The sequence below is a fragment of the Nelumbo lutea genome, chromosome 2 (assembly GCF_056320005.1).
Source record: "Nelumbo lutea isolate HS-2025 chromosome 2, American lotus-T2T, whole genome shotgun sequence".
Taxonomy (NCBI): domain Eukaryota; kingdom Viridiplantae; phylum Streptophyta; class Magnoliopsida; order Proteales; family Nelumbonaceae; genus Nelumbo; species Nelumbo lutea.
In genome coordinates, this window is record NC_142685.1 from 41429970 (window position 1) to 41457336 (window position 27367).

The 27367-nt window shown below is 38.9% G+C and overlaps 2 protein-coding genes across 2 annotated transcripts; both read right to left on the reverse strand.

Annotated features, from left to right (window-relative positions):
* Positions 1-907, reverse strand: LOC148870100 (FKBP-type peptidyl-prolyl cis-trans isomerase). The gene has a single exon (XM_088973266.1). It carries the CDS (start codon positions 731-733, stop codon positions 131-133), a length of 603 nt encoding a protein of 200 aa, XP_088829392.1. The 5' UTR covers positions 734-907; the 3' UTR covers positions 1-130.
* Positions 908-22886: 21979 nt separating this feature from the next.
* Positions 22887-26087, reverse strand: LOC148870101 (ABC transporter G family member 6-like). The gene has a single exon (XM_088973921.1). It carries the CDS (start codon positions 25414-25416, stop codon positions 23158-23160), a length of 2259 nt encoding a protein of 752 aa, XP_088830047.1. The 5' UTR covers positions 25417-26087; the 3' UTR covers positions 22887-23157.
* Between the last annotated feature and the right edge of the window lie 1280 nt (positions 26088-27367).

A 27367-nucleotide genomic window follows, 5' to 3' on the forward strand; every position in this document is an offset into this window, starting at 1 on the left:
TTGTCAAAATGGAAGATTTCATTAACTAAAACCAAAAATTGTTTCAAGAAGGAAAGGAATGAACTGATCAACGAACAGGAACTACATTAACGTGTTTCTTCTTCTTTGAATCCTATATAAGAAGAAATGTTTAAGATTTTTTGGGGGATTGAGGCCAGATGCTCATTCTTTCCTTCTCGTACTTGATATAGAGCGTCGAAACAGCGGCTACGAAATAGATCTGAACGAAGATTATCGCAGGCGTATGGTAGTTGATTACGCTCTTACCAGAGGCCAGCTCCACCAGCAGCAGTGCCGCCAGACCTAGAGCCGCGAGCCTTCCATTTATCCGCTCCGTGTAAGGGCTGAATCCGAAGTCTACCTTCAGTCTCCCTGACACTGGCTCTTTCAGAGGAATCGGCGGGAGAAATACGTCGCCACCGGAGCCCTTCTTGGATCTCTTGCCCTTCCTGACCTCCGCTTTTTTCCCAGTGCCGCTTCTGTACCTGTACCGGACCTGTGCCAACCGGCTCTCGAACTTGTCATCGTCGTCTGCTGCGGCTGCCGATGCTTCTTCGGTTGTATCAGACGAAGCATTTGTTTCGGGGTCGACAGCTCTAGTGGAGAAAGAAAGAAGAGGCCTGGATTGTTGCTGTCTGGCAGTGAAGATGACAATGAGAGAGAACGCGGCAGGAAACTGCTTCGAGAATTGCTGCAGCGACGATGGCGGTGACGATGACGGTAACATCGCCATTCTTGTTTCTTTTTATCTATAATTATATCCCTCTGCGGCTGCTGCTCACTACTGCTCGCTCACTTGCTCCGTTTCAGTTTTGTGTTTGGGATTCTGAAGAAGGATTTATGTCCTTGCAATGCTTCACGCCTTCACCCTTTATCCTCCAAAATTTTCTTTTTCTCTGGTCACTAGTACTCTTCGTTCCCTTGGCCCTGGATAAATTAAATATATTTATAAAAAGAAACTATATTTGCGGTTGTGATGAATTAGGTGGGACCCCTAGATGCCAGACTAGTGGCTACTAATATGCTTTTGATGAGTGGTGCCACCGGGAGAAGCGTGCAGCCATGGCCGCTTCTAAGTTCTAACTCTGCATCATTTCAAGGACCTGAATTTCGCTAGATTCAAACCGATCTCAGCTTGGTTTGAGCTCAATAGTGAACCGACAACCTTCATGTAAATAAATAAAAATTTATACATAATCATTCCTTGTTATACATATACAAAAATTAAAAAGTATACATATAATTATTGTGATTATATATAAAAAAATTAAAAATATTATATAATATAAGTATGATTAGGCCCACGAGCCTCTTCATTAAGTTTAAGCTCGACTAAATTAGTAAATGAATCTACGTATTAGGCTCAGGTTCAACTCAAAGCTTGGTTTAAATCAAACACGGTAATCCTCACTCTAAAATTCTGGATTCTAAGTTTGCTCTTATTACAACAAGTTGTTCCATCCATCTTCCATCTTAAATTATTCTTTAGATAAATTAATGCAATAAATCAATCCATACCAATTAGAATGTTCTAATTATTGTAAAATATTTGCAAGTCCGGCAACGAGTTTAGTAGAAACGCATACACCAAGATGGATGAGACAATGGGTAGAAAACTAGAAAAATAGGATTGGATATGAAGTCATGAATAGCTCAAATAGATGATAAAATGAAAAATAAATGGATTAAGATGATTTGATCACATGTATAGAAGACCAAAAATAAATAAATAAATAAATAAAAATGACCAGCTCCAGCAACTATCAGAAGAAGAGTTACGACAGACCAAAAAGGACATGAAAGTAGTAAGAAACTAAGGGTCCGTTTGGTTTGCAGGAATAGGGGTTTGGAATCGGAATTAGAATGGGCTATTCCGATTCCAACTGTTTGGTTGGGTGGAATTGGAATCCCATTCTCATTCCTGCTGGAATGGCATTCCCCCATTAGAAGGAATGGCCTTTCCCTGCCCTTCCTTGGGAATGAAGTCCCAATCCTACTGATTTTAATTCATATTCTTTCCAACTATGAATCAAGCAAACCCTAAAAACTGATTTAAGCACTCATAATTTAACAATTGATTAAACACTATATAGAATGAACAGTGGAATTAGATTCATATAGCTAACACCTAGTTGGGACAAGACTTAGGTAATAATAAATATGATGAATTGATAACGATGAAAGGAAGCCATCTTTTGCTCTCAAACCACAATGTTAAGTTGCTATATATTCTGTATGTATATATGCTGGATAAGCATGTATGTGTAAGTGTAATAGATGGGAATGGCTCATGTCATATATGTATTTCTCGGGGGACCTAGAACTTGTCATCATACCAATTCACCTTCAAATGCGACCCAAATCAGCAAAATCAATCCATAACATCACATTCGATCCACCTTGTTTCTATGCAATATAGTCGGTGGAATCCCTTGTATAGTTTGCAGGTATTCACTAAGGATGGAGGTTTGTCATCAAATTGAAAGTAGTCTTGTGCTGATATTCCAATTACCAATAACAGAAAGAAGAAAAAACAGAATCTCAGCCCAACAGTTGTGATTCACAACTGATGCCTCAAGATAGACTTGAATTGAAAATTACTTCTTTCTTTCTAGTTTTAGTTTGAATTGAAAATTACTAGGCTGTATTGTTAGAATTGTGTTGGGTTCCATTCCCGTTTCTTATGAAACATTTTGGGGTTGATAAATAGAAATTTGATGTTTCAAATAAAAACATTAATTTGTATTAATCAACCCAAAATGTTTCTTATTATATGATATGACAACTCATATTTTAAGACCAATTTCTAGTGATCAACCCCAAACATTTCACGAAGAAACAATAATGTTACCAAAGACAACCCTACTTCGTTTGATGTTTGCGACCACGCGCTTTTCCATTTGAAATAGACATCCTACTGGCCTCTTTTAAATTTTGAAGAGAGGAGGTTTAGCCAATTAACCCTTTTGGGTGAGAATCTTCAGAGAACTTTGGTTTAAGGCATTGAAGTATCATCTGGAGAGAACCAGGACCACAGTGGAATGGGCGCCATATACCAATTTCATACGACAATATTGCTTAAAACAAAACACTGCATCATCGTACCATGTTTGATTGTTTATCTTTTGTATTTTCATTTGATGATTGAATAAGGATAAATCGGATATAAATCCACAATCCAGCCTTTTCTGACCCCGGTTGGGCCCAGATGGTCTGACTGCTCAGCCACCAACCTGTCTAAAAAACTAGAGCCAGTTTTAGGTTTGTTTTACTGCAGAATCTAACTATATAATTAAAAAAATGATCCACATCATACTCCAAAATCCATATTTTAATTCTCTCTCTCTCTCTCTCTGTATTTTTCTACTTTTTTATCTTTTAATTCTGCTATAAATGATGTTATTTTATTGAATCACTCCTCTTAAAACATCTCATTTTCATAAAATTTCTCACCTAAAACTTTTTATTAAAATATCCCTTAAATACTATCTCTCATCCCCAATAGATTTTCTCTTTCTCTATTTCCCTCCACCTTCCATATACATGTTTAAGTAAAACTTTAAATATTAAAATAAGATAACTAAAAAATATCTAATATACTAAATACTAATAAGAAAAAAATAGACAATAAAATAAGATAAATAATTAAATCAAAGTAATAAAAAATAATAATTGATTATAAAGTCTTATTATAATTAAAAATAATTGGTAATTGTTATAACTAATAAAAGTTGTAATCAAGGTTCAAAAATCAATACTCATTTTTATTGTTTTTTTATTTTTTTCGCAACCAGTTCAGGGGGGGGGGGGGGGTTTAGGGTTCCTCTACCCCTTGAATCGGTTAGACCTCCGATACATCCACTGTAGGGGTCCCGAAACAATATGGGCCAATACGTGTCGATACTTTAAATCTTGGTTGTAATTCCAATCCATTTAAATTCTATTTAGAAACTAAAAGTAATATAAATTAATTAACGAAATAATGAAATTTATAAAAATATTAGTATTAAAATTAATTTTAATTATATTAAAGTCAATTTAAATTTTATTTCAAATAATTATATTTAATAAAACTTGGTAACACTAAGTAAATTTTTAATTTTACTTTTAATGTTTTCACCTCTCTCTCTCTCTCTCTCTCCACGTCATTACACTTATCCCTCTTCTCTCTTTTTCCTACTGTCTCCACCTTTCTCTTCTATCAATTTTTTAATAAATGTAATGTATTCAAAACTGAATATTATACTAAGTGGATCTAATTTACTAAACATAATTCAATTATGTAAATTAGTAGCTTATTAAATTTAACTCAATTGGCCTAATGCGATAAATTAATTCTTAATTTAATCAATTAAATTGACTTAGTCAACTTAAATTAACTAACAAAACCAAACTTAATAAACATAACACAAGTTAATTTAGTTAATTAGGATAATCGCTTTGTATCTAGCCTCCCAACTTGATAAGGTTGTTATGGGGACTGCTTTGGCAAGGGTGAGGAAAAACTAGGATATCTTATCGATAATAGGCAAAGGGGATGGGGAATGAAGTGCCCACCTTGATGGGGAAATGGTTTGACAAATTTTGAGAATAATTCTGTTTAATTACAATAATGCTGTTCCATATATTAGATAAATTTCGATTTCTATGTTATCTTGGTGATTAACGATGATAGTTAAGAATTTTTCTTTCTTTTAAGTAGATCACTTTTTTCCCAAAGAATGCTTTTAGTTTAAAAATACTGAACTTCGGGGTTCAGGTTTCCGATAAAGAACTCGTCCCCATTGGAGATGAAGGTTCGATTTTCTCCTTAACAAAGGTCGGGGATGGGCCGGATGGGGAGTTACATAGAAATTCTACCATGTTAATATATTAAATTAATAAAATAGCATATATGTAATAGTAGTAAAAATTAATAATTAATAGTATATAATGCCAACACATAAAGTTAGTCAAACAGAAATATTACTAACATAAACTAGGAAAATTAAAATAATCATTAATAAGCAATATTAAATCAAATTAACAAGTATATGTGTATCATTAGATGTTTTAAATTAGCAATTTAACTTGAAACTATTTTTTGTATGGTTCCCCTATATTTAAATTCCATTTATAATAAATGGAAATGATCAAAAGATAATAAAAATAAAATATGTAAAAAATATTATAAAATAATAAGAAATAAAATTCAATTTAGAATAATAAAAATTAACAGCAATTTATCCAACCATAATAAAAATTAATATACAATAACAGAAAAATCAATACAAGTTTATATAACAATAACAACCCAAAAATAATGTTTGAGTTGAAATCAATTTGGCTTTGCCCAATTAAAAAGGTTATAAGTGTCCTTCAACTTAGATTTTGTGTAACAAAGACGTAATTGCACTGAGCCCTGCTGCCTTAACCCTTAGGAAGTTTAGAAGAACTCGGCTTCAGTCGGTGCAAAGCCTCGTTTGAACAGCTTTTATCGCGTTGTGATAGTGTGCGATCTAGCAACTCCTACTTGGACGGCGATCCGAATTCCAAATGGGCAGCGAGCTGGATTGATCTACAAAACAATATATCAAAGAACCCGGGGCAGCTAATCTAGCGAGGTCGCTCCGATGCTTAAATCAGTGTTTATGTTATGAATACGAGCTGAATGCTTGAGAGCTTGAATACTAGCGAGTAGGATAATCACGCACACCTTTGCCTTGAGATTTCAAATCTTTATATACTGGAGTAGTCATGGGCTTTACGGAAGATCTCTGAGATCTCCGGATTGTGGAGATAAGGTTGGTTCCATTTTTGAAGGAGAGCAGTACATTGATAAGGTTTATCATCTACATCCAATTTAGGCGGAACCGAGATGTGTTCTTATCGTGATCTCGGGAAATTCGGGATCTATTGGCTCATCGTGACCTCAAGAGATTCGGGATCTGTTGGGAAGGCCTTTGGAGTCGGTTATGCGGTGCTTCAGCTCATTAGCTCTGAGATGGAACTTTGATTCTTTAGTTCCGAACTGGATCGGGTGTCGGGGTGCAATTACACCGAGGTAGCTGAATACCCGAACTCTGAATGTTGCAAACTGGGCTTGCCTGACTGAGTTGTCATCCTTTGGTCAGATTGTTCCTATATGTCCTCTTCTTGCTAAGTCGTGACAAATCACCCTTCATCACATTGCATTGGGAATATCTCCCCATAAAGTAAAGTACATAATATTCACAGTTTAAGGCTGTTTGAACGGTATTTGAATGGGCCGTGCACTGACTGAAGCCGATCTCAGTTTAGAATGATTCGTTTCACCACCAATGGTTTTTCAAACCATCACCTTTTGACCTCGAACTGCTAACAGGATGTTAGGTTTTTAATGTATTGTTACTAGGGGTGCAGTTTGGGCGAGCCCAACCTAAGCCCAGACTGACCCAGTCCAAAATTTTTCACAGGCCTTGGGTTAGGCTTGGGCCCAAGACTTTAGGATTTTTTATTTTTCACATTGGGCCTGGGCCCAGACCCAGCCCATTTTGCTCTCAAATCGATTCGCCTGCTTGTACTGATGCAACGTTGATTTCAAGAGTTTTACTTGAATCAGTTGAGTATTGATTGGTTTTGCATTAGCTCCGTTCCCTTTTCTCTTCTTAATAATTTGGATTTCTGTTAGATGAAACCAGATTTGTTACACCATTTTTATTTTGATGATTGGTAGTAATCATGCCTCTAGACCTTACAAATGGAACAATTCGAAGATGGCCCACTAATTGAATAATTCGAATCTTCACTGTCGTCTTGTTGATGATTGAGAAAAGTGCAAAAACTGACAAAGAAAGTAAATAGGACGATGGAAAAGAAAGTTTGTAAATCCCAACCAAACTATCAATCAAACATGTTAAGGGCACAATAATCAAAGAGACGATCACCAATTGAATCAGTCTTGTCCAGCGTCATCCACTTGGCTTATCTTTGGTTAACTTAGAATTTTTTTTGTGTCTGACTGGCATGAAAGCACCGGTCGAAGAGGTTTTCCACAATTTTTTGAAAGTCCAAAACCAGTATCAACAAAAATGATTGATCGACCATCAGCCATGTGCAAATGTTGCATGGTGAAGGACACAAGAAAAACCTACCTAATCTTAACTTACTGTCTTCTATGGGACCATGAACCCTGCTAGCTGCATTGCCATTATTTGAGCTTAGCTCACTGAATTGAGCCTGAGGTCACGATTGCATCTCAAGAGCTAATCGAACGTCAACTCCAGATCATTTAACCAACCAAACCTGAGATTTGCAGTTGGATAAGCTTTGATTGAAATAATTTCGTCGTTTTTGCACCACAGGTTTTAGCTTGCTAGAGCATAGGCCACGTGCACTGACGAATCAGAAGATAGATCGTTACTCCTTTCCGAAAGTGAAAAAGATAAATCGTTACTCTATGTTAATTCCCCAGAATCCGGGATCGTGGGAGAGCCGGAGAGGTAGGTTGACTATATTGACCACCTAGCATGTGTTTTTGAACTGTACATATTTATTCATTAAATGTTTGTATTTGATTTATTTGTAAAATCAAGAAAAATAATATATAATAAATTAGTTTATTGACATTTAGTTATCCTATCGATAAAATAGTGAATAAATATTTACTCATTGGGTAAAATGTTCAAATGAAATTTTTGCCAACCAAACATATGTACATAAATCAAGACTTGATTTTGCAATTCTCTATGCATACAGATCTGCATAATGGGAGAAATGCTGAAATGATGCCCATGTGACGATATTTTGATAAATACCTATTAAAAAACGTCTAATGAACAAAATATCATACTTAATGATGAGAAACTTTTGTCATGCTTTTCATCCTAACATTATTTTTGCATTACATGAAGCAATTGTCCCTTGCTTGAAGCAAGCTAGACCCAGCACCTCTTTGGTGTGCAAACCCAACTTGGTTCCACAGTAGAAATTCAGAGGTCAATACCCCACATACATTAAAACCACCCAAGCCAGTTAACCAAGTTTAGGCGTTTAGCATGTAGCACCTCCCTAATATGAGGCAAAGCTACATAAACGTCCAAAAATAAAATAGAGAGATATTAGGTATAACATGTCTCCTAGAATTTCATCTTTCCTCCTTATATTTCATCAATTTCCTTCAATTTTATGCTTGTAATAGTTGTAAAATGAAAAAAAAAAAAGAGAGAAAAAAAGAAAGGACATTGGAAAAGAAAATAATACAACTTATATTGCTCAACATCAATTGTCAGCCTTGAGAGCTGCAATTCAAGAAACCATTTCATGCAAATTTACTGTTCTTTTTAAACATTTTTGTTCTAATTAAATGTGGTTTCGTTTTCCTCTCTCAATTGATTGTTGAACGCACACACCAACGAAAATATTTTAGTTGACCTTATTACAATAAAAGATTTGTTTTTGTCTTTTGTCCAAAGAGTCGGCTTTCAATCCTACTGGATTGCCAGCACTTTCCGTCGCACAGTAACCATCAAGTTTAGGCCGGGCCTCCCATTTGCACAATGGAAGTGAAAGAACGTGTTCAAGTGTTGGCGTGGTGGTGGTGATAACATGATCGGAACTCCACTCCTTCACTCCACCAATGACCAAACCAAACCAATAGCTAGCAATTGACGTGTTTCATGAGATGAGACTTGCACTCAATTATATATATATATATATATAGTACCTATACCATTAATCTTCCTCCACACAGTCCCCACCTTGATGTCATGCACTTCATCTAATTCAAGGTGGGAGGCCACAGAAATACATCAAAGGCTGTAATTTCTCAGTGTTAAGGTCGTAGTAAATATGGATTAATTGTTTGCATATAGTGCTTTTCTATTGTTTAGGTAAGCCGTCATCACCAGCATTAACCGTAAATTATCTATCCATCAAAAGAAAAAAAATAAAATTAAAAAGAAAAGAAGTAGCTAACGTGATTGAGCGGTGTGATTTTGGTGGTCGTATTTGGAAGATCATTTCGTTTTGGTGGTTCGAATTAAGTTTTTAAACCAACAACCGGCAATGCACTCATTTCTTAGTGATCCAAGTTTTGCATCCAAAAAAATAGGGGTAGATCCGAATTGAATATCTGGTTATTTGAGTTTGGTTCAAGTCAAAAGTTTGGAAGTTCCAGTTTGGTTTGACTTGAGTTTAATTGTCTTTGATTGCATGTCTCTCTCAACAGTTAAGTTATCGAGTTAAGGCCTTGCTCAGTTGTTAAGGTGTCAAGCCGAGGGTTATAATATGGTTCGATTAGGCTCGCGAGCTTTACGAACTAAGCTTTACTAGGCTCGAGCTCAAACTCGACTCGATTAATAAATAAGCCTATGTATTAGGCTCGAGTTCAACTTAAAAGTTGAAACTCGATTTAAAACTGAGCCAAACCAAGCTCAAACAACTCATAAAACGGTGGGCTTGTGCCCACCCCTACCAAAAAGTAACGCAAAATTTGTGTCATCTTCTCTCTACCTGACAACCTTCATTCACTTTGGTATGAATTGTGAGGGAAACAGAGATGGGAAATAGAACAGGGTGAATATCATTTTATTCCTTACAAACAAAGAAAACAAAGTGATACTTGAAACGCAAAGTAAGTAAAGAGTTTGCATTCAGACTATTTACACTTGAAACAAATGGAGCCAAAGAAGAGACCCATTGGATGGTTGATCAAGATCCCTTCTCTAAGGAAGCAAGCTTATTAAGGCAATTGAGATGAATGTACCCCCAATGCATCTTTTTTGTCAGCACTTAATTTCCTGTCATCTTGCATGCTCTAGTTTTGATTTGTATCGATCAAGTCCACCATTAGAGGACAGAAAATGTTAGCACCGCAGATATTAAACGACACAGGTTACTGTCTGGGAACGCCCCATTATTGAGTTTTGTTATGTTCTTTCAGCTACATTGGATGCAGATTGCTTCTTCGGAAAATGGAACCAAGCTGAAGCTTCCGGGTGGTGCAAAGGATCTAGATTTAAAATGGATACATAGTGCCTTTTATTAGTGGGGCCAGTATTAACATCACGTCTCTCTGTCTTTATTAAACAAATGAATTGGTTTTATCAGAATTGGTCGAGAAAATGAATCTCTCTCTATAATTAAAATGTTGCAGACTAACACGACCTTGGGTGGAAGATGGGTGGCCCGTGGTGATGAAGGATACCCGTTTTGGTCCCATAGAATCCCTAGTGATGTGGCTAATATGAGTTAGTGAAAGAGAGAGAGAGAGAGAGTAGTCGTCAAGTTGAAACCGGTGGGTCGGGAATTTTTGTCCTTTATTAGTGAAACGTCCTTTTGGATTTTGCAGCTCTTTCACAAGCTCATATAAATGACGGTACTTTGTTAGTAAAACATGTAAAAGAATGGGAAGAATAATGCTCTTATCATACGAGTTACTGGGTATTGTGTTAGGATTCACCATCACCATCACCATCAGATGGGCCTGGCCCATGCCGGATGGATCACTATCCAAAATATCAGCAATTTTATATATTTTTATTGAAGAGATTTCAACTACTACTTAATTGTTTAAAATATCTCTTAAGCTTTACTGGCACTGTTCCACTTTCCAATAGAGTATGATTCAGTTGAATTGATAACATCATCATCCTATCAGGCTAGTGGGACCCATTAAAGATAGGTCCCAATTCTCTACAAATGTATATAATTCTCTTAGCTCTTATGAGTTGTGATGAGAACTTACACTAATCTCTGTAATACAACAAAATAGCTAGGAAAATTAGGTAATCAATTATACATATATAGAATATTCACAAGATATTTTTTTTGGCTCTTAATAACTATTTTTGCTTATCTCTTTTTATCCAAATTCTTGAACCAGTTCAACCCACATTACATTACATTACATAATCTCTCTAATAATTAATATCTAACAACTATGGTGGAAAGATATTTCATTAATTATTGGCGATAGATATTATGTTTTTTTGTCCTTTGTGCAGAAAGATCGCTCTAATTTTAGGTATGCACCTAAAATAAATGGTGTCATTAATGTGAGTAAACAATGGTATCGTATTCCAAGTACGGGTACAGTTAGCATTTACTTCATCTCCATACTCCACAATCAATCAATCAATCCATTATCCATATGTGCCATACTACTGAAACCCGCGTAATCACAGGCTCTCAATTTTTTTCCTTTTTTTTTTTATAGTTAAAATGCTTTTAATTAATTAACAAAAAGTAGTGCAAAGACAAGTTGTATCCAAACAGGTGAGAAGTACCAGTATCATAACGTGCACCCTGCTCTGTTCCCGGTTCCCATCCCATGAATCCCCCATACACACGCACACATATATATTAATTATTATTTAAAATATAATATTATATATATATATATATATATTAATAATTTGTTATTATATATTTATATATTTTTTTATAATATATATTGTAAAAACTAAAAAACTAAAAAATTGATGAATCAAACCGATGGTTAATGATTAACCAAATGATTTTTTATGTAACCGTTTCTGGTCACATACCAATTTTTTGTGATGTATAATTTTTTTTTTGGCTAAGTACCTCGTTATTTGACCCGGTGGTGACGTGCCTTGGTGATGGGCTACTTGGTGGCAAATTGCCAGGTGGCGAACTACCTGGTGGAGAACTACCTGGGGGCGAGCTCCCTGGTGGCGAACTGCCTGGGGGTGAACTGCCTGGTGGCGAAATACCTGGTGGCGAGCTCCCTGGTAGCAAACGGCCGGGTGGCGAACTACCTGGTGGCGAGATCCCTGGTAGCGAACCGCCTGGTGTCGAACTGCCTAGTGGCGAGCTCCTTGGTGGCGAACTGCTTGGTGGCGAATTGCCTGGTAGCGAACTCCCTGGTGGTGAACTCCCTAGTGGAGAGCTACCTGGTGGTGAGCTCCCTACTAGGCGGCCTATGACTTAGAGAATGGTGGAGCTCCCTGGTGCAGCGCAACCCGACTGTCCTCTGCATGAGGTGGTCTTCTTTCCTTTGTAGGTAGTGGCAGCTGAGGGACCTGCAGGAACTCCATCTTTTCCTCCTCTTTGTAGGCGGAGGGAGCTGAGGGACCTGTGAGAACTGAATCAGAGGACTCGGGGGTATTTTCCCGACGGGGGATCTCCGATGCTTAAGTTAGCACTCTGATTGTAGAGAACTTTGAAGATGATATTGGAGAAACGAGAGAGCTAGAGAGCAGGGATTACCTCCATTTTTTCCATCCCTCCTCCCCTTTGGGGGGTGAGGTCTTTATATACCAGAATCCATGCGGGTTAGGTGGGTGAAAAGCCTCCAAATGGTAAGACTCATCACATCCCGTTAGAACTGGGTACGGTGGTGAACTCCTCGAGGTCGTCAGGCTGGCACTTGTGTCAGGCGGCCAGGCCGGCGCCTGGGCCAGGTTGTCAGGTCGGCGCTTGTGTCATTCGGCGGGTCGGTGTCTGGGCCAGGTTGTTAGGTCGGCGCCTGTGTCAGTCGGCGGGTCGGTGTCTGGGCCAGGTTGTTAGGTCGGCGCCTGTGTCAGTCAGCGGGTCAGTGTCTGGGTCAGGTTGTCAGGTCGGCGCCTGTGTTAGTCAGCGGGTCGGTGTCTGGGCCAGGTTGTCAGGTTGGCGCCTATGTCAGTCAGCAGGTCGATGTCTGGGCTAGGTTGTCAGGCAGGAGATCTTCCTACGATACGCCAAACTACTCTTCTATACCAAGCCACCCTACAAGTGGCGAGTTGCCCGGGGGAGCTATGTTGAACTCCTTGGAGAGCTTTGTTGAGTTGCCTGGCTCCTTGGTGGTGAGCTCCTTGGAGAGCTGCCTAGCTCCTTGGCGAGCTCTTTGGTGAGCTACCGAGCTCCTTGGTGAGTTACCGAGCTCGTAGGGTATGCCGTTCTAGTTCATCGGTGGGCATCTTGTGGGTTGCCAGGTCGGCCAGGTCGGATCATGTGCTAGGCTGATCCAGCCAGGTCGTGCAGGTCGCGCCAGGCCGCGCAGGCCCCGTGCAGGCCGCGCCAGGCCGCGTGTAGGTCGTGCCAGGCCAGTCAGACCGGTGCCCGGGTGGGACACCAACTTGGTAAATTGTTGCCTAGGTGTTTGCCTAGTTGTCACGAGGTGCCATATGTCTTAATTTCACTGGATGGCCAAATCGGCTCTCATCAATTTTGATTTAGTTTCAATTGCCGATTTTCAAAAACCAATACTATTGGTTCGATTCTAGAAAATGCACCATGGTTTGATTAACCGTAAACGCCCCTAACCAATAGATATATTTTATGAAGTGGACTTTTGAATACAGGTCGATGACCTGATCGGCCATCCACATCATGTTATGTATTCCTCTCGATGGTTGGTGTTGGCCAGGATACCCTTTATTTGATATGGATGAAGTCTTGATCAGACCACTGTGACAATACAAATCAGCTCACTGCTACTGATCACAATATTGCATTTGCACCCAGCAACCACAAGGATTGATTAAATGAAAAATAAATTGAAAAAGAAGTATTAATCAATTGTTAAAAACAGTAAAGGTAGCATTTGTCAATTTTGAAACAGTAAGATACATTTAATCAATTGTCTAAACCAATTTAATAAATTTATCCAAAAAATTAAAACCGTCCTTTGTCAAATCCCTGTCATTTTAAAATATAATTTACCACGTACCCATGTATCATCTTTATCCTTCTTTCATTTCCATTTCCAAATCCCCTCTCCCTCATATTTATGCATCAGACAAGAAAGAGAATACCATGATTAGTCGCAGAGGTGGTGAAGTTTCCAATCCCGCTATTATCATCTTTTAAGAAATTGATTAATACCAAAAGAAAAAAATAAATAAAGAAAGAAGGCTGATTTTGTCTTCGTTCATTCTCTTTTTCCCTTCTTAATTTGTCTCTTAATATTTTTTTTTCTATTTTAAAATTAAAATAAAGACTTCAAAAAGGGAGAGTCCCCACAAATCAAGTTGGTAGGGTGTTGGAACTTATTTTATTGACAGGAGATCCTAATTAAGCCAATTCCCACAAACCACAAGTGAGGGTAACGGCAGACAAGTGGTTTGAGTTAAATGACTTTCTTTTCTAGAGTTTTTATTTGTTGTTAAAGTACAACACTTTTTTAATAAACATTTAATCTATTCTAAGAGTATGAGCAGAAAAAGCGGGCTTGAAACTACATCTCTTCACCGGGATTACTCAATTTTCACACCAACGGAGACCCCACTCAATTGACCTTCTTTAGAGATGTGACCCATGACTCTCTCGCATTAATGTGAGTAGAGAGCAGTTGCTCCACAGTCAACACCAATATTGGATCGAACTTGTTCATTTTCAGCACTGATGCAGCAACTGCATGCCCAACAATCAACTGCATGCATAGTGGTATCCTTCTCTCCCTCACAGTCTCTTCCTTTGGATGATTGTTCCACCCATCAACCAAGAAACTCATTAAATTAAATGTAGAAAACGTTCCTAACTCAATCAAATCAAACCGATTTCTCCATTGCCGGCTAGTCTTTCTTAATTTTCCATACCACGTGGATCTTCCTTAGAAAATTAGTCAAGACCTACATCTCTCACCATCTTCTTTATGACTTGAAAAGGAGCCCTGACCCTTGGTGTCTGAATCATGAGTTCAGGACAAGTCAACCCATGAACACTTACCTCTCCATTTTCTTAGTTTTATAGACTTTGTTTTATTTGTTTCACATAGAGAATGATCAATAATGAATATTGTGATATTTGTTTCAGTTATTATCACATATTCGCTCCTACCATGGTCGAACGCTTTGACAGTCCAATCACCTCTTGGCTTTTATAAAAAAAAAATCTTAAAATTCTAAATCCTAAATCCTATGCATTATAAGAGAAGGCTAATAAGATAGGTAAGTTGGGATCACTCCAAGATATATAAAAAAGCTAAATGGCGTTACTAGTCGAACCAAGTAATCAATTACCAAGTTAGATTAAGTGTAGAACTTCTATCCTATTTTGAATTTACCAAGTTAGTGCCAATACAGAATTTCCATCTTATTTCGAATCTACCAAGATAGCACCAGCACAGAATTTCCATCTTATTTTGAATTTACCAAGATAGCGCCAGTATAGAATTTCTATCTTATTTCAAATTTACCAATCTAGTAGTGTCAGCATAGGATTTCTATTCTAGTTCATAATTACCAAATTACTATTAGGTCATGATTTCCGAATTTTTGTTCAATTAGGACTTTTTTTTGAAGAGTTTTAATATGATTCTATTATGGAGTGTGTTTTATAGATTATGAAACTTTCTTGTAAGAGCCATAAGGGTGTAATCAAATATAAAGAGTAGTTAGGGAAAAGCTAAGATAATTTTTTATATTAAAATTTCTCTTAATTATTCAATGAAGAATTCTTTTTTTTTTTTTGTAGTTCGAATTCTGCTCTTTTCTTTAAAACTTTTCTCAATGTGTTTCATGTCCATACTGTGCCAATTTTAGACCCCTAAAACCTTATGGTTGGTAAGGTCTCATGCTGATTATGACAGAGACTGAGATCAAATCCTATCTGCACTAGGGCCAGGGAATGGGTTACCTATTGCTAGTAAGGGTGTCAATGGACCGGTTTTGGATTGGATCCTGTCCAATCCAAAATCAATTTGGACAGATTGGATATAACAACAAGATATATTGGATTGGACCAATCCAATCAAAAATATTTATTACATTGGATTGAACATATTCCGTCCATAACAAATTTATATCAGTTGACTGAGTTTGGGTTGAAACCAATCTAAATCAAAAAGAATTTGAATAGATTAGATGGTCCAGACATTGAATTGGACTGGTTTAAATTGGTCTAAAACATTTATTGGATTGGATTGGACCTAGTCAATTTATAATGAATTCACATTGGGCCGGATCAGATTGGACCAAATCCAGTCCAATTGACACTCTACTTGCTAGGATCGTATACAGTTGAATTGATGATAATGAATTTTGCAGAGATCTTCATGGAAAGGCACAAAACGCCTAGCCACATAAAATCTTAAATGCTTTTTTTTTTTTTCTTTTATCTGTAATAGATCGTATGCAGTTGAATTGCATTCATTTCTTTTCTTCATGACAAATATTCTGCTCAAACGAGAGATGTAAGGAAAATGAGACCCTCTTCATGTAAACCCGTTTCCTCCAATATTTCCTACTCTTATGAGACAAGTGAAAGGAAATTATGAGTGACTGGCTCAAAATGATTTAAATGAAGAAACCATTCATCAACATGCCCCGTCCCTTGTATAGAATCTTTAGATTGCCTGATTGGTTGCCACGACTCAGATATCTGTGTGGATGAACCATACAAGGGATGTCAACGGGTCAGATTCGATACAGGCTTGCCTGATTAGTACCTACCTGAACAACCCTGCCTCACACATAATACACCTATACTCGATCAAGAATGGGTACGCCTCGACCCAAACCCAAATTAAAACCCGCTTAAGGCCGACCCAACCCTATTGGGTCATTGCATGATTATCATTTAACCCGATCTATTGACATCCCTAGACCCAACAAGTAATTGCATAGTTGGGATGCTGCATGCTGGGCGGCAAATTGAATCATATGTCACTTGTGCGAAATTCTGGTCATCTTTGGAATTCTTTTTTTTTTTTTTCTTTTGAGTAAATTATAGATAACCGGGGTTGATGGTAAAAGTAAAATTGCTTAATTGCCTATTTGAAATTTTATGGACTGACAGCAACAAATGTCGAAATGATAAAATTTCTAAAGCATAAATCATTCTCAAGGGTTTTATGAATCAATCATTCTCAATGCATTCTTAAGATAACTTTGTTGAAAGAAAGTTTAAGAGAAACGTGTGAGAACTAGGATTTTAAAAACCTAAGTTAAAATGGCAAAATGGTCTAATAAAATAGAATAAGGATAATATGTTAACGGTTGGGAGAAAGTGCTGAAATTCATAAATTCCACGGGGTTTTTGGGTCCATTTGAGGGGGATGATTAAAGATTCAAGTAAGCTGGTTCAGAATCTCTCCCTGTAAGATATTCCATGGTTTTTAAAACAGGATTAGACCGGATGGTTGGATCGAAAAATGGAAACCGGTTAGATGACGGGTTCCATTTTATCTCAGAACTGCTATTTCCCCAAAAACTGTCGATTTAGTCAACAAATCACTGACCTGGGCATTCGAATCATTCAAGAATTTGACCGGTTTTTTTTATTTTTTGTTTTTTTATCAAAATGGATCATTTATTCGATTCGAATGATTGGACTGTTCAACGCGGGAACTAGACCCCTAACCAATTCGTTGTCAGATTAGGTTTTAAAAACCTTGAGATATTCAAAAAGACTGGAGCGTTGGCTTTCCAGATTTTTTACCAAATACAGTTATATATTGATACCCATGCGCATTGATATGGCCAATATTCTTCCTTTTTGTTTTTATTATTTTTACGTTCTTTTTTTATTTTACAATGATCATGGGATTGGCAAAGATAAACAAAACCTTTTTAAGTGTTTCAAAAACCTGCTGATTGATGTATCCAAGTATATCTGAATTAATATACCGATACTAATATAATATGCCTTTTATTACATATCATATCAATATTTTAATTATTAAATTTTAGACAATTATCTATAATTTGGCTTTTGTTGTTATTTTAATAGAAAATGATGGGAAAATCTTGATCCTAAAATAAAACGTAAAAGCAAGCAAAAGAAAATTGAACAATAGTTATCCCTATTAATGAAGGGGCGGCCATCTTATATTTCAAAGTTGTTAAGCCGGGGACAGTTTTGAGTAGTTGGCGTTTGGACTTTGGATCTAGAATTGGCAAAACCTTCACGTGGCTTAAGAGATGCGGCTTAGTTAAAATAGCCTTGAACAGACTCAAAGTTATGGTACATGCATGGACCTCACAGCTAGCAGATATGTTGAATTACTTCTTGCTTTATTTATATCTCTTTGTTTTCAGAAGCTAGAGTCTCTCATCTAGAAGCCTGAAAAGATAGTTCCATTTTTCATGGTTGTCCTTGAAGATTCGGTTTGCATTAAACACTAGCAACTATTATCACACCAAACTCACTTAAATAGGGCGAATACGTAATTTTAGCTGCAATACAGCCAACCTGAAAGAATTATGAAATCATACAAATTAAAGAGAAACAAAAACCATTTTCTTCACAAGGTTTGAATAAATTAAAGGATCCTAAAACCATCTCTGCGCATTAACTTTAGTGTCTGTTTGGGAGGGTTGAGTAGCTGCAGCTAAGCTGGTTCAATTGCTTTGAAACATTCTGCATAAGTTTTTTAAAGAGGCCGAAGTGGATAGTCTTTCAAATACCGAGCCCAGATTTTCTATTCACTTTTCTTACCCACTTTTCACCTGTGCTGAATTGCAGCTACACATCTCTCAATTCATAACAGAGACGTGTGGCTCTAATTCACGGTAGATAGAGAATGGGCAGGAAAAGTGAGTAGGAAATCCCGAGTGGATGTATTGATTTGGATAAATGAGGGTAAATAAGTCGGTGGGTCTCAAGGAAAGCAAAAAACTCATATTCATGTTTTGGCAAAATAATGATTTCCAAGTTTCATTTATTTGGGTAAATAATAACCTCCCAAGATTTGGGTAAATCCAGGACCCTGATCAGTCCCTGTACTAATTTTTGTCATTTGAGCAGTAGGTTTCTACTCGGAGATGTATTGTTTCTGTTGCTTGGGTTGCCTTGAAGTTGAAGGGATATAGTATTGAGGTCCCTGCTGGATTGTCTTCTGGTGGTTTTGTTAGTGTTCGTGGGATGCCAGTGGTTTGATTGAGACAATACTCTTAACAATTAACATTATCTATGCATAATTGGGTTTTTTTAGTGAATTACCCATATGATGCATGAAATTTCACATCTAGCAAGTTAATTTGGAGTACAAAAGGAATCTTAACTAGCTATTATACTTCTCTCAACATGTATTTATAGAAAAAAAAAAAAACAATCACTCGCTTCTTTCCAGTTTGGCAGTGCTTATTTTTAGTTATTGGAATAAGCACTTATTTCAGGCCAGGGGCCTGCACACCAATAAGTTGTTATGTATATTTGGTAAATAAGCTGAATAAGTTCTTTTTCAGGGAAATAAGTGCTTATTGCATTTATGACCCATTTTGGCCTACCACATAATTTTCAAAACACCTATATCATCCTTATTTAAAATAACCCCTTTTTTTTATCAAATACTCATAAGTACTTATTAGGATAAATTGTTATCTAATAAGTACTCCCAAATGGGGCAGTATATTTATATTGAAACTTAATCGTTGAAAACATCAACAAACAACAGAATTAAATGGTCTATATTGATTACAAGGTCACTCCATGTAAGAGAAATATAGCCTATTAAATTCATATATGTATTACATACATACATATGTATATACAGGGGCGGAGCCAGGAAATTGTTATAAGAGGGGCCAAAACATAAATGAAATATGGATGGCCCATAAGAGGGGCCAACCATTGAGACGGAGAATGGGAAGATGAAAAAATTTACATGAAAAACTGTTTTTCAGTGAGAAGTTTTTAAACCATAAGAGGGGCCATGACTCCCCTAGGTCCCCCCTTGACTCCGCCCCTGCATACATACATACATACATGTAGCGAATTTGGAGGTAAAAAATATAGCACCATAGAGAAAGACTTTAACTCAGCCGTATTGAAAAGGTTCAAACATGTATTGGAATTTCCTCTCCTTTTCCTTTTGCTATAAGAGATTCGCAGCCTCAAATGAGTCGCTTTCAAGCCCATCCCCACATAAATTATCCTGTCTCCAAATTTATATTTAAATAAGTGTTGATTAGGGTACCCCTGATAGATGGGGATAATCATAGGGATTCCCCTCTCCAAATTAAAGTTCATCACTTTCGCTCTATTTCACTTGATATTAGCCAAAAGGCCGAGATGTATACCTAAAAAAACTTTTTCTCCTTTAATAAAAGAGAAAATGGTCCAATTTTCATGGTAAATGATAAGGCCACGTGGAAAAACTCAGATCATGTATACCAACGCTGCTATACAACTAATAAGCTATATAGGGGCACTGTTTTTTATTTGATGAGAGGCGTATCTGTTCCATGATCACAAGGTTTTGGCATGACTTGAAAACTCAATAATTGGATGTTCTCAAATCAGGATTATTATCTAAATGCTAATTTGCTTGTGAATAATATATTCACTAGGTTTTCCTGTACTTTTATTGCACTTACTGCAGCAATTAATGTGTTAAAGAATGGTACATGCATGTCAGAATAAGATATTCAGCTTCCTTTCTCAATGCGTTTCCACTCAACTTTTTATGATTAAACATACATGTATATCTAAAAACATATACTCATATAACCTTTGGTACACCAAAGATTGGATTGGTTGAGATGTTATTGTCAGTGTAAAAGAGTGATGTCTTCCACATGATCATGAGGATAACCCGCCAATCATGATTTGTTATATTTACGGGTGTCAATTAAATTGGATTTATTTCAATTTGATTTAATTTAATATAAATATCTAATTCAATGTCTGATTTTAGTTTAAATCCAATTCAATATCGGGGCTTATCATGTTGGGTTTCAAATCGTCGCTAAGAAGATAAGAAAATTCATGCCGCGGCAGGTGGCCATATCAGCATAAGAATGGCCCCACTAGTACATACATAGATTGTCGTGATATAGGTGATTCGTAGAATTGAAGACGATACGAGAATACTTGCATGCGGGCTCTTGCGATATGCATGTACTCGTATTCATCATGCATTGTTTCTCGGAATGCAACGTTTACACTTTAAGTTTACTCGATGCGACGACTGACTATTATCCCAAACTGCTCTTACGTAAGATGCATGTGAAAGCAAAGTTGACAAAGACGTGGAGTAACTATTAAGAACTTGAGACTTGAGTGTGTGTGTGTGTGAGAGAGAGAGAGAGAGAGTCAAAAAACATGTGCACGAGAATAGTATGTATGAGAGTGTGACTCGTGTGTGAGAAGGGATGATTCTTGAAAGTTCAATTTTTTTAAACCATCTCTACGGTACCCTATTGTTTTAAAGTTCTGCTGTTTCTCGTATATAATTGTTGCCGTGGTTAAATAGTAATGGAAAAAATAAAATATCGATTTTGCCCTCCGTTGTTTCTTCAATTTTCAAAATAAAACTCAACTGCTAAAAAAATTTCACAATCCCAAGAGGAAAAATGTTGCCCTTGTACTTCGCATCTGGTGGATTGAAGACGAATGTTGCTACATCCATTGATTCCTCACTTTCTGATTGGCCATAAGAAGTAGAAATTCCAGAAACTTACATGGAAGAACTCAAGCTGGTCCTCTATATTCTCGAGTGCCAGTTTTAACCGCATTAAGCTCTTCATTTTTGCAATCTCTACCTCTGTCTTCTCCAACTTCAAGAGCTCCTAAACCGAACCCTGACGTGGAATCTCTTTCCAACGGCTCCTTGGGCTCTTTCCGTCGCCTCTGCTCATGCAATCCCTACTCGCCATCACCATCCTCCACAATTGATTCAGGTCGTTGGGTCAGTTTTCAAACAATTGGTCTCGGAGGGATGAGTTGGGGAGCAGATGACAGCGGACGTGGATCCGAGTTTGAGTTCGAAAGCGAAAGGGGGAAACCTTGGGAGGGAAGGAGGATTCACGAAATAGCAGTGGATGATCTAGTTTGAGTTCGGCCAGGTATTGGCAAGCGCCGTGGTGGTTTTTATGCTTTGGTTCCCAAATGCATCTTGTTCTCACTCACTATGTTCTGGGCCAAATGACAATGCCAGTGCCAGAACCCAGATTCAAGACCCATTGGAGGATAATCAACAGTCCTGGTTACCGAGCAGATGGAATCCATCTCTGTGTCAGATCGATGTTTCAGGGAACTGCTAACGGCTTTCTAAATGGCAAGGAACAAGGGGAGTGTGGTGGGATGCTAGAGCTACATTTTTCTTCTATTCTTCATAGGTTTCTTGTGTTCTTCTCTTCCAGTTATTCGTAACCTGTCAACTTCGCTGTTCTGTTGTTGATGAGTTCGGTAATGGCGGTTTTCTTGATTTCGAAGGGCTTGCCAGTTTGTTATTGCTCAACGAGGTAGAGAGCGAAAAGGGTGACTAACACTGGAATTAATTGTGGGATTTCCATTGCTGAACCCCCTTGCTTCAAACGTTAAAAATGGCATCAGAGAGACAGAAAAACTCAGACGGTGGTGTTGCTGTCAAAAGAAACGAGGTTGAAGAGAAGAACAGAGGAAGTGAAGAGAAGAGGGATGGACATTAGATGGTGCCACGTGTGTAAGGATTTTGACAGAATATTAAGGACGCTAATCAATTTTCATAAGGATAGTTTAAGATAATAGTCAATTGTCATAAGGATAAGAAAACAGTAGAGGTAGATAGTCAATTAACTAAACCTTAGGGATACTTCAAGAAATTTGCTCCTCGGATAGATCAATCAAAGCCCAAAATACGGGAAATGCATCTGACCGTAAATCGATACCAAATTTACGGGTAAGATGTGGTCTATAGGGGCGAGAGGGCCAGTAGTAAGGGCAGGAATTCAGAATTCTGCATCGTGTGTATCCGTACTTCTCCCGTTTTTCGTTGGAGTCGGATGATAACTCTTCTTTAAAAAAAGAAAAATCAATGTGCGAGTGCGACTTGCGACTGTACGTTACAAACCGTGGTTTTTAATCAAAGTGCGTTACGTAAAACAATGTGACTCGAGATAACGTACTAGAAATTACAGACCATTAATTTCCATTCTAACAGTTGGTTTAAACTCTGCTTCTTTTTATGGACATAATATGCAGAGAAGATGCAATTCTCCCTCAGAATGGGAGAAGAAAAAGCCTGTAATTCCTGTAATAGAATGTCAGAGAGTTTGAAGTTGTCCAATTATTAAGAATTTTCATTGATTTAAGCACAAACTTCACAAATAAATACTGAGCAACAGAGGGAGGAAAAAAAAAGGAAAGAAAGTCTTATGTAACTTACACAAAAGTACCTAGCTCAGCCACCCAATAAGGAAAACCCAAAAAAGAGTACAGTAAAAAGAAAAAAAAAAAATCCCTCGCCCGCCGAAGTGTTGATTCAGTTTAGAGTAGTAATGGCAGTTTTGTTTGTTGTTGTTGATGTTGTAATTTGTAACTTGAATCTCATCATCTCCTCTTGTTCTTGCTCCCCAATAACAATGCAAAGTAAAATAGAATCCTAAAAAAGAAGCCCCAGGCCACTGTGATCCACAAGCAATTCCACTTGCTCAGATCAGTAATCCCTTGCATCCTCAATATGTCGACCCCCGTCGTCACGCAGGTGTCGCTGCCGATGTTCATTCCTAACGAATTGCTCAACGTCTTCAGCAACCGTAACTTGAGAGCTTCCGGAACCACCCCAAGAGGCGTGTTGTCGAATATCTGCACACCTCTCACAAAGCATTTTGTCGGGTCCAAGAATTCATTCTGCAGCACCGCCTCGTATGGGTACTTCACCAACGATATGTAATGGAACCATATCCAGTATGCCGGGATCCGGTCTCTGGTGATGAAGAAGCCACTGAACAGGAGGAAGTATGCAAGAATGGCCACCACCACCGTGTACCCCAACATCACATGAGACACCACTCCCGAGAGGAAGGTCACGAACGAGCTCCCAGCCCAGAAGGAAGCGAAGATTATCAGGAAATAGAACAGAAACCCAGAAAACCCCCCGGCCAGACCCACCGACCAGAACGTTATCGCCGCGAATGCCAAGGACAGGAAGATCAGAGAAGGTATGGCCACTATAGAGTGAGATAGAACGTAAGAAGAACGACGATAAGCGTTATAAGCCGTCTCTCTCATGAATATGTACCGCTCCTGCAGGAACACGGGGAGCGCCTCGGCGCAGGTGTAGAATGTGGTGGACATGGCAAAGGCGAAGAACCCCAGTCGCTCTTGAACTCCTTTGGGTGAATTGTCCACATGCCAGAATATGGTAGCCAATATGAAACCAGTCACCATGACTGCTGCAAAACGGATCCCCACCAGCTCCGGCATCCGTTTCGAATTCGTCACCGATCGATTCGATAGAACAGCGATCTCGGTCCAGAACGGATTTGCGTACGTTGGCATCGACGACGACATCGGGCTCGCATCATTCGTCGCCCCGGAAACCAGTTTCCCCTTTGAAATGCTTGCACTGATTGCGTCCTTGAGCGAGTGCTCATGTTGGTTGTGTTCAGGGATCGTTGGATGCTTCACGTTTTGCTGCCACGACTTGTTGAATTCAACCAAGCTCTTGGTTCCACCCGGCGATCCCTCGAGTTGCCGGATCAAGTCGAGCGCAAACTCGGTCCGGTTTTCGTGCTCCGGAATCGGGTGCCCGAAATCGCGAAAGAAATTCGGCAAATTCGCCGGCGAGCCACTGTACACCGTTTGTCCACGTGACAGAAATATTAGACGGTCGAGCAGGCCTATGATTCTGTAACTCGGCTGATGTATGGACATGAGAACTATGCTCCCGCTCTGAGCGATTCGCTTCAAGACGTTCACCACCATGAAAGCGCTCGTCGAGTCTAGTCCAGACGTTGGCTCGTCCAGGAACAATACGATGGGGTCGTGAATTATGTCGATTCCAATGGAAACCCGACGGCGTTCTCCGCCTGAGACACCTCTGTGGCCTTCGTCGCCAATCACCGTGTTGGCGGCGTTTCTGAGCCCTAGCTGATCGATCAGGGCTTGAACTCTGGCTTTCTTCTTCGATTTATCGAGCGTGCGGGGCAACCTGAACTCCGCCGAGAACATGAGGGTCTCTTGGACGGTTAGCATCGGGAAGAGAAGGTCGTCTTGCATGACGTACGCAGAGATCACTTTGAGTAGACGAGAAGGAACAGCTTCATTGTTCAAGGTTATACACCCTTTCAAGCTCCCCTTGGCGATGCGATTGGCAAGAGCATCAATCAAAGTCGATTTCCCCGATCCACTGGCGCCAAGAACAGCCATGATTTCTCCGTCCCTGGCTTCGCCGGAGATATCATTCAACAGGATCTTTGTGTTAGTGAACCTACTAGGCTCGTTATCGATAGGCTCCGTTGTAGTTCCGAGTCTATTGGTTCGGTGAAAACACGTTGAGAAGGAAATCTTACGGCGAATCTTGACGCTGTACGTCAGATTGGTGAAGGAGAGAACAAAAGGTAGAGACCTTGGGTCGAGGCTGGTGTCGCTCATGTCGACCGCCTGGTGCGGCGGAGTCTCATTACCGGAGGCTTCACACCGCGTGTCTCCCACCCGCCTCAGCAGTTCACCTAGAGTGGGAGAGGACCTGGTGCGTGGTGTCCCAGCAGGACCCTGGAGCTCCAAGGCATGTTTTGTCTCCAAACCAGGTTTATCATCGACGAACAACCTCGCCGGGATATTCTCGTCGGTTCCGACGCGAGACATTGGACGCAGAGAGAAGGCCTGGTATTAACTTTCTATTACCCAAAACCAACTCTATATAATCTGGTTTTATAGGGGGGAGGAAGCGAACGAGTACGACTGCCAAGGAGGAGGAGATTGGTAAATGGTTAACGTTAACGGGTAGCTTATGGGGTTATTTAGGGTTTTAACGAAACGAACCTCACACTACCAGTCACAGAAAGACTAGACCAGACTAAACCCATCCCAAACCCCAAGGTTAAATTGTGAACTCTCCCTCCAAGCTCCAAGTTGGCCGACGAACGAATACAACTGTACTCGACTCGAGAAGGACCAGACCAGACTAGTAGAAGGAGAGAGAAGGATGACCCCAGTAATGACGACTACCAAACGGCCTTTAACTATTTTCCTTCTTCGCCGTTTTAAGGCACCGTTCTCGAGCGGAGAGTAGGAGACCCATTTAACCATTTTTGGGCGCCAAGTAGGTGAGAGGTTGCGGCTGCACCTTCAACTAAAATCACAAGACCTTCTGACTTCATTTTCACCTATAATTTTTTCTTAATTTTTATTTTTAACAAAGTTTATTACTAAACTCCGAATCCGATAACCATCATATCACATGATGCGTGTCGTGTGTTATGGTTATGTTTTAATTAAATCTCTTCTTTTTCTAAATATAAAGAATACAACATGCATAATATTAAAGGGTGGCGAATTAATGGTGACCTACACCTCCTAATTTCATGTCTACACGTCTTCTTCTCTTCACGAAAGCACGAGTAGACACGTGGCTTGTTGTGTTCGGTTAGGATGTTGACACGTGGCAAATGGTCCTTTTCGAGGGGGTGGGGGTGGGGTTTGAACTCTCAACTCTCAACTCTGCCTCCCTATTCTGTTTCCTCTTTCCAGTCCTCTTGGACTAATTGGACGATGGAAATGGCCGATTAGGTATGGGTGGTTATCTACTGTGGACTGAAGGTCTTGTGTGAAGAAAATTGTTGTCAATACTTCCTACTCCGAGAAATATTTTAACTTCCAATTGCATCTGGGTGGAATTATCAAATATGTAGTAATGGCTTGGGCGTATGACTTTTAACATCAGACGTACGAAGGCTGCAATAACTCATAAGAGTCGCACCCAATCACGATCACATTGGTTATGTGAGAACTGAGAACCTTCCTCACTCTTCATTAAATCAGGACCTACGGCTAAGTGCGTCCAGGGTTCTCAATCCGGCTGTAATGGCATTTCCCCATTTGATGAGGAAATGGCCCCCTCCTTTGGGAAGAAAATGTCATTTCAATTTCCATTTGGATTCCTATGTGAATTATTACTTATAAGGGTCTCTGTGACCCAATCATACATTTGGATTGGAGTATTGTTCAACTAAGGTTCGGCCCTTTGATCAGATCTGTGTAAATATGGAACCCAAGTAGAATATCAGACGGTTCAACCACTGAAGCATATGAGTCAGCTGGGTCAATGTCGGCTTCAAGCTTACGTGAATCGTTTCCCTTCTTGAAGGAGAAGGAAGGTTTGGGCAGGTTGGAGGGAGGTGGGTCTCTAAAATTCGACCTTGCCCGTTACTCATCCCAATCAGAATACTAGAAAGTATAAACAAACAGCATGAGAAATAGGAAATTAATCCTGCGTCTATCTAATTTGTTACGCGGGTAGTTAGTTTAGCTGAGCCAGAGTTTACCAAATATGGAGCTGACAAACACCTATACAAAAAGCTTATTTTATGGAGGCTTTTGGTCAAATTGATGGATGTAGACTGAAATATGCGTAATCATGTACATGTCGTGACTGAACCTGAAATGTCTAATTTCAAAGCATATTAGAGGATTAGGCCATGTACCTTGTTGCCTGCTTCTAACCTACTTCCGCATTTGGCTGCGGTTGCTTTTGATAAATTGACGACATTTTTTTTCTTTTTTACAACTGAAATCCTCGTCGCTTACTCTTCTAACT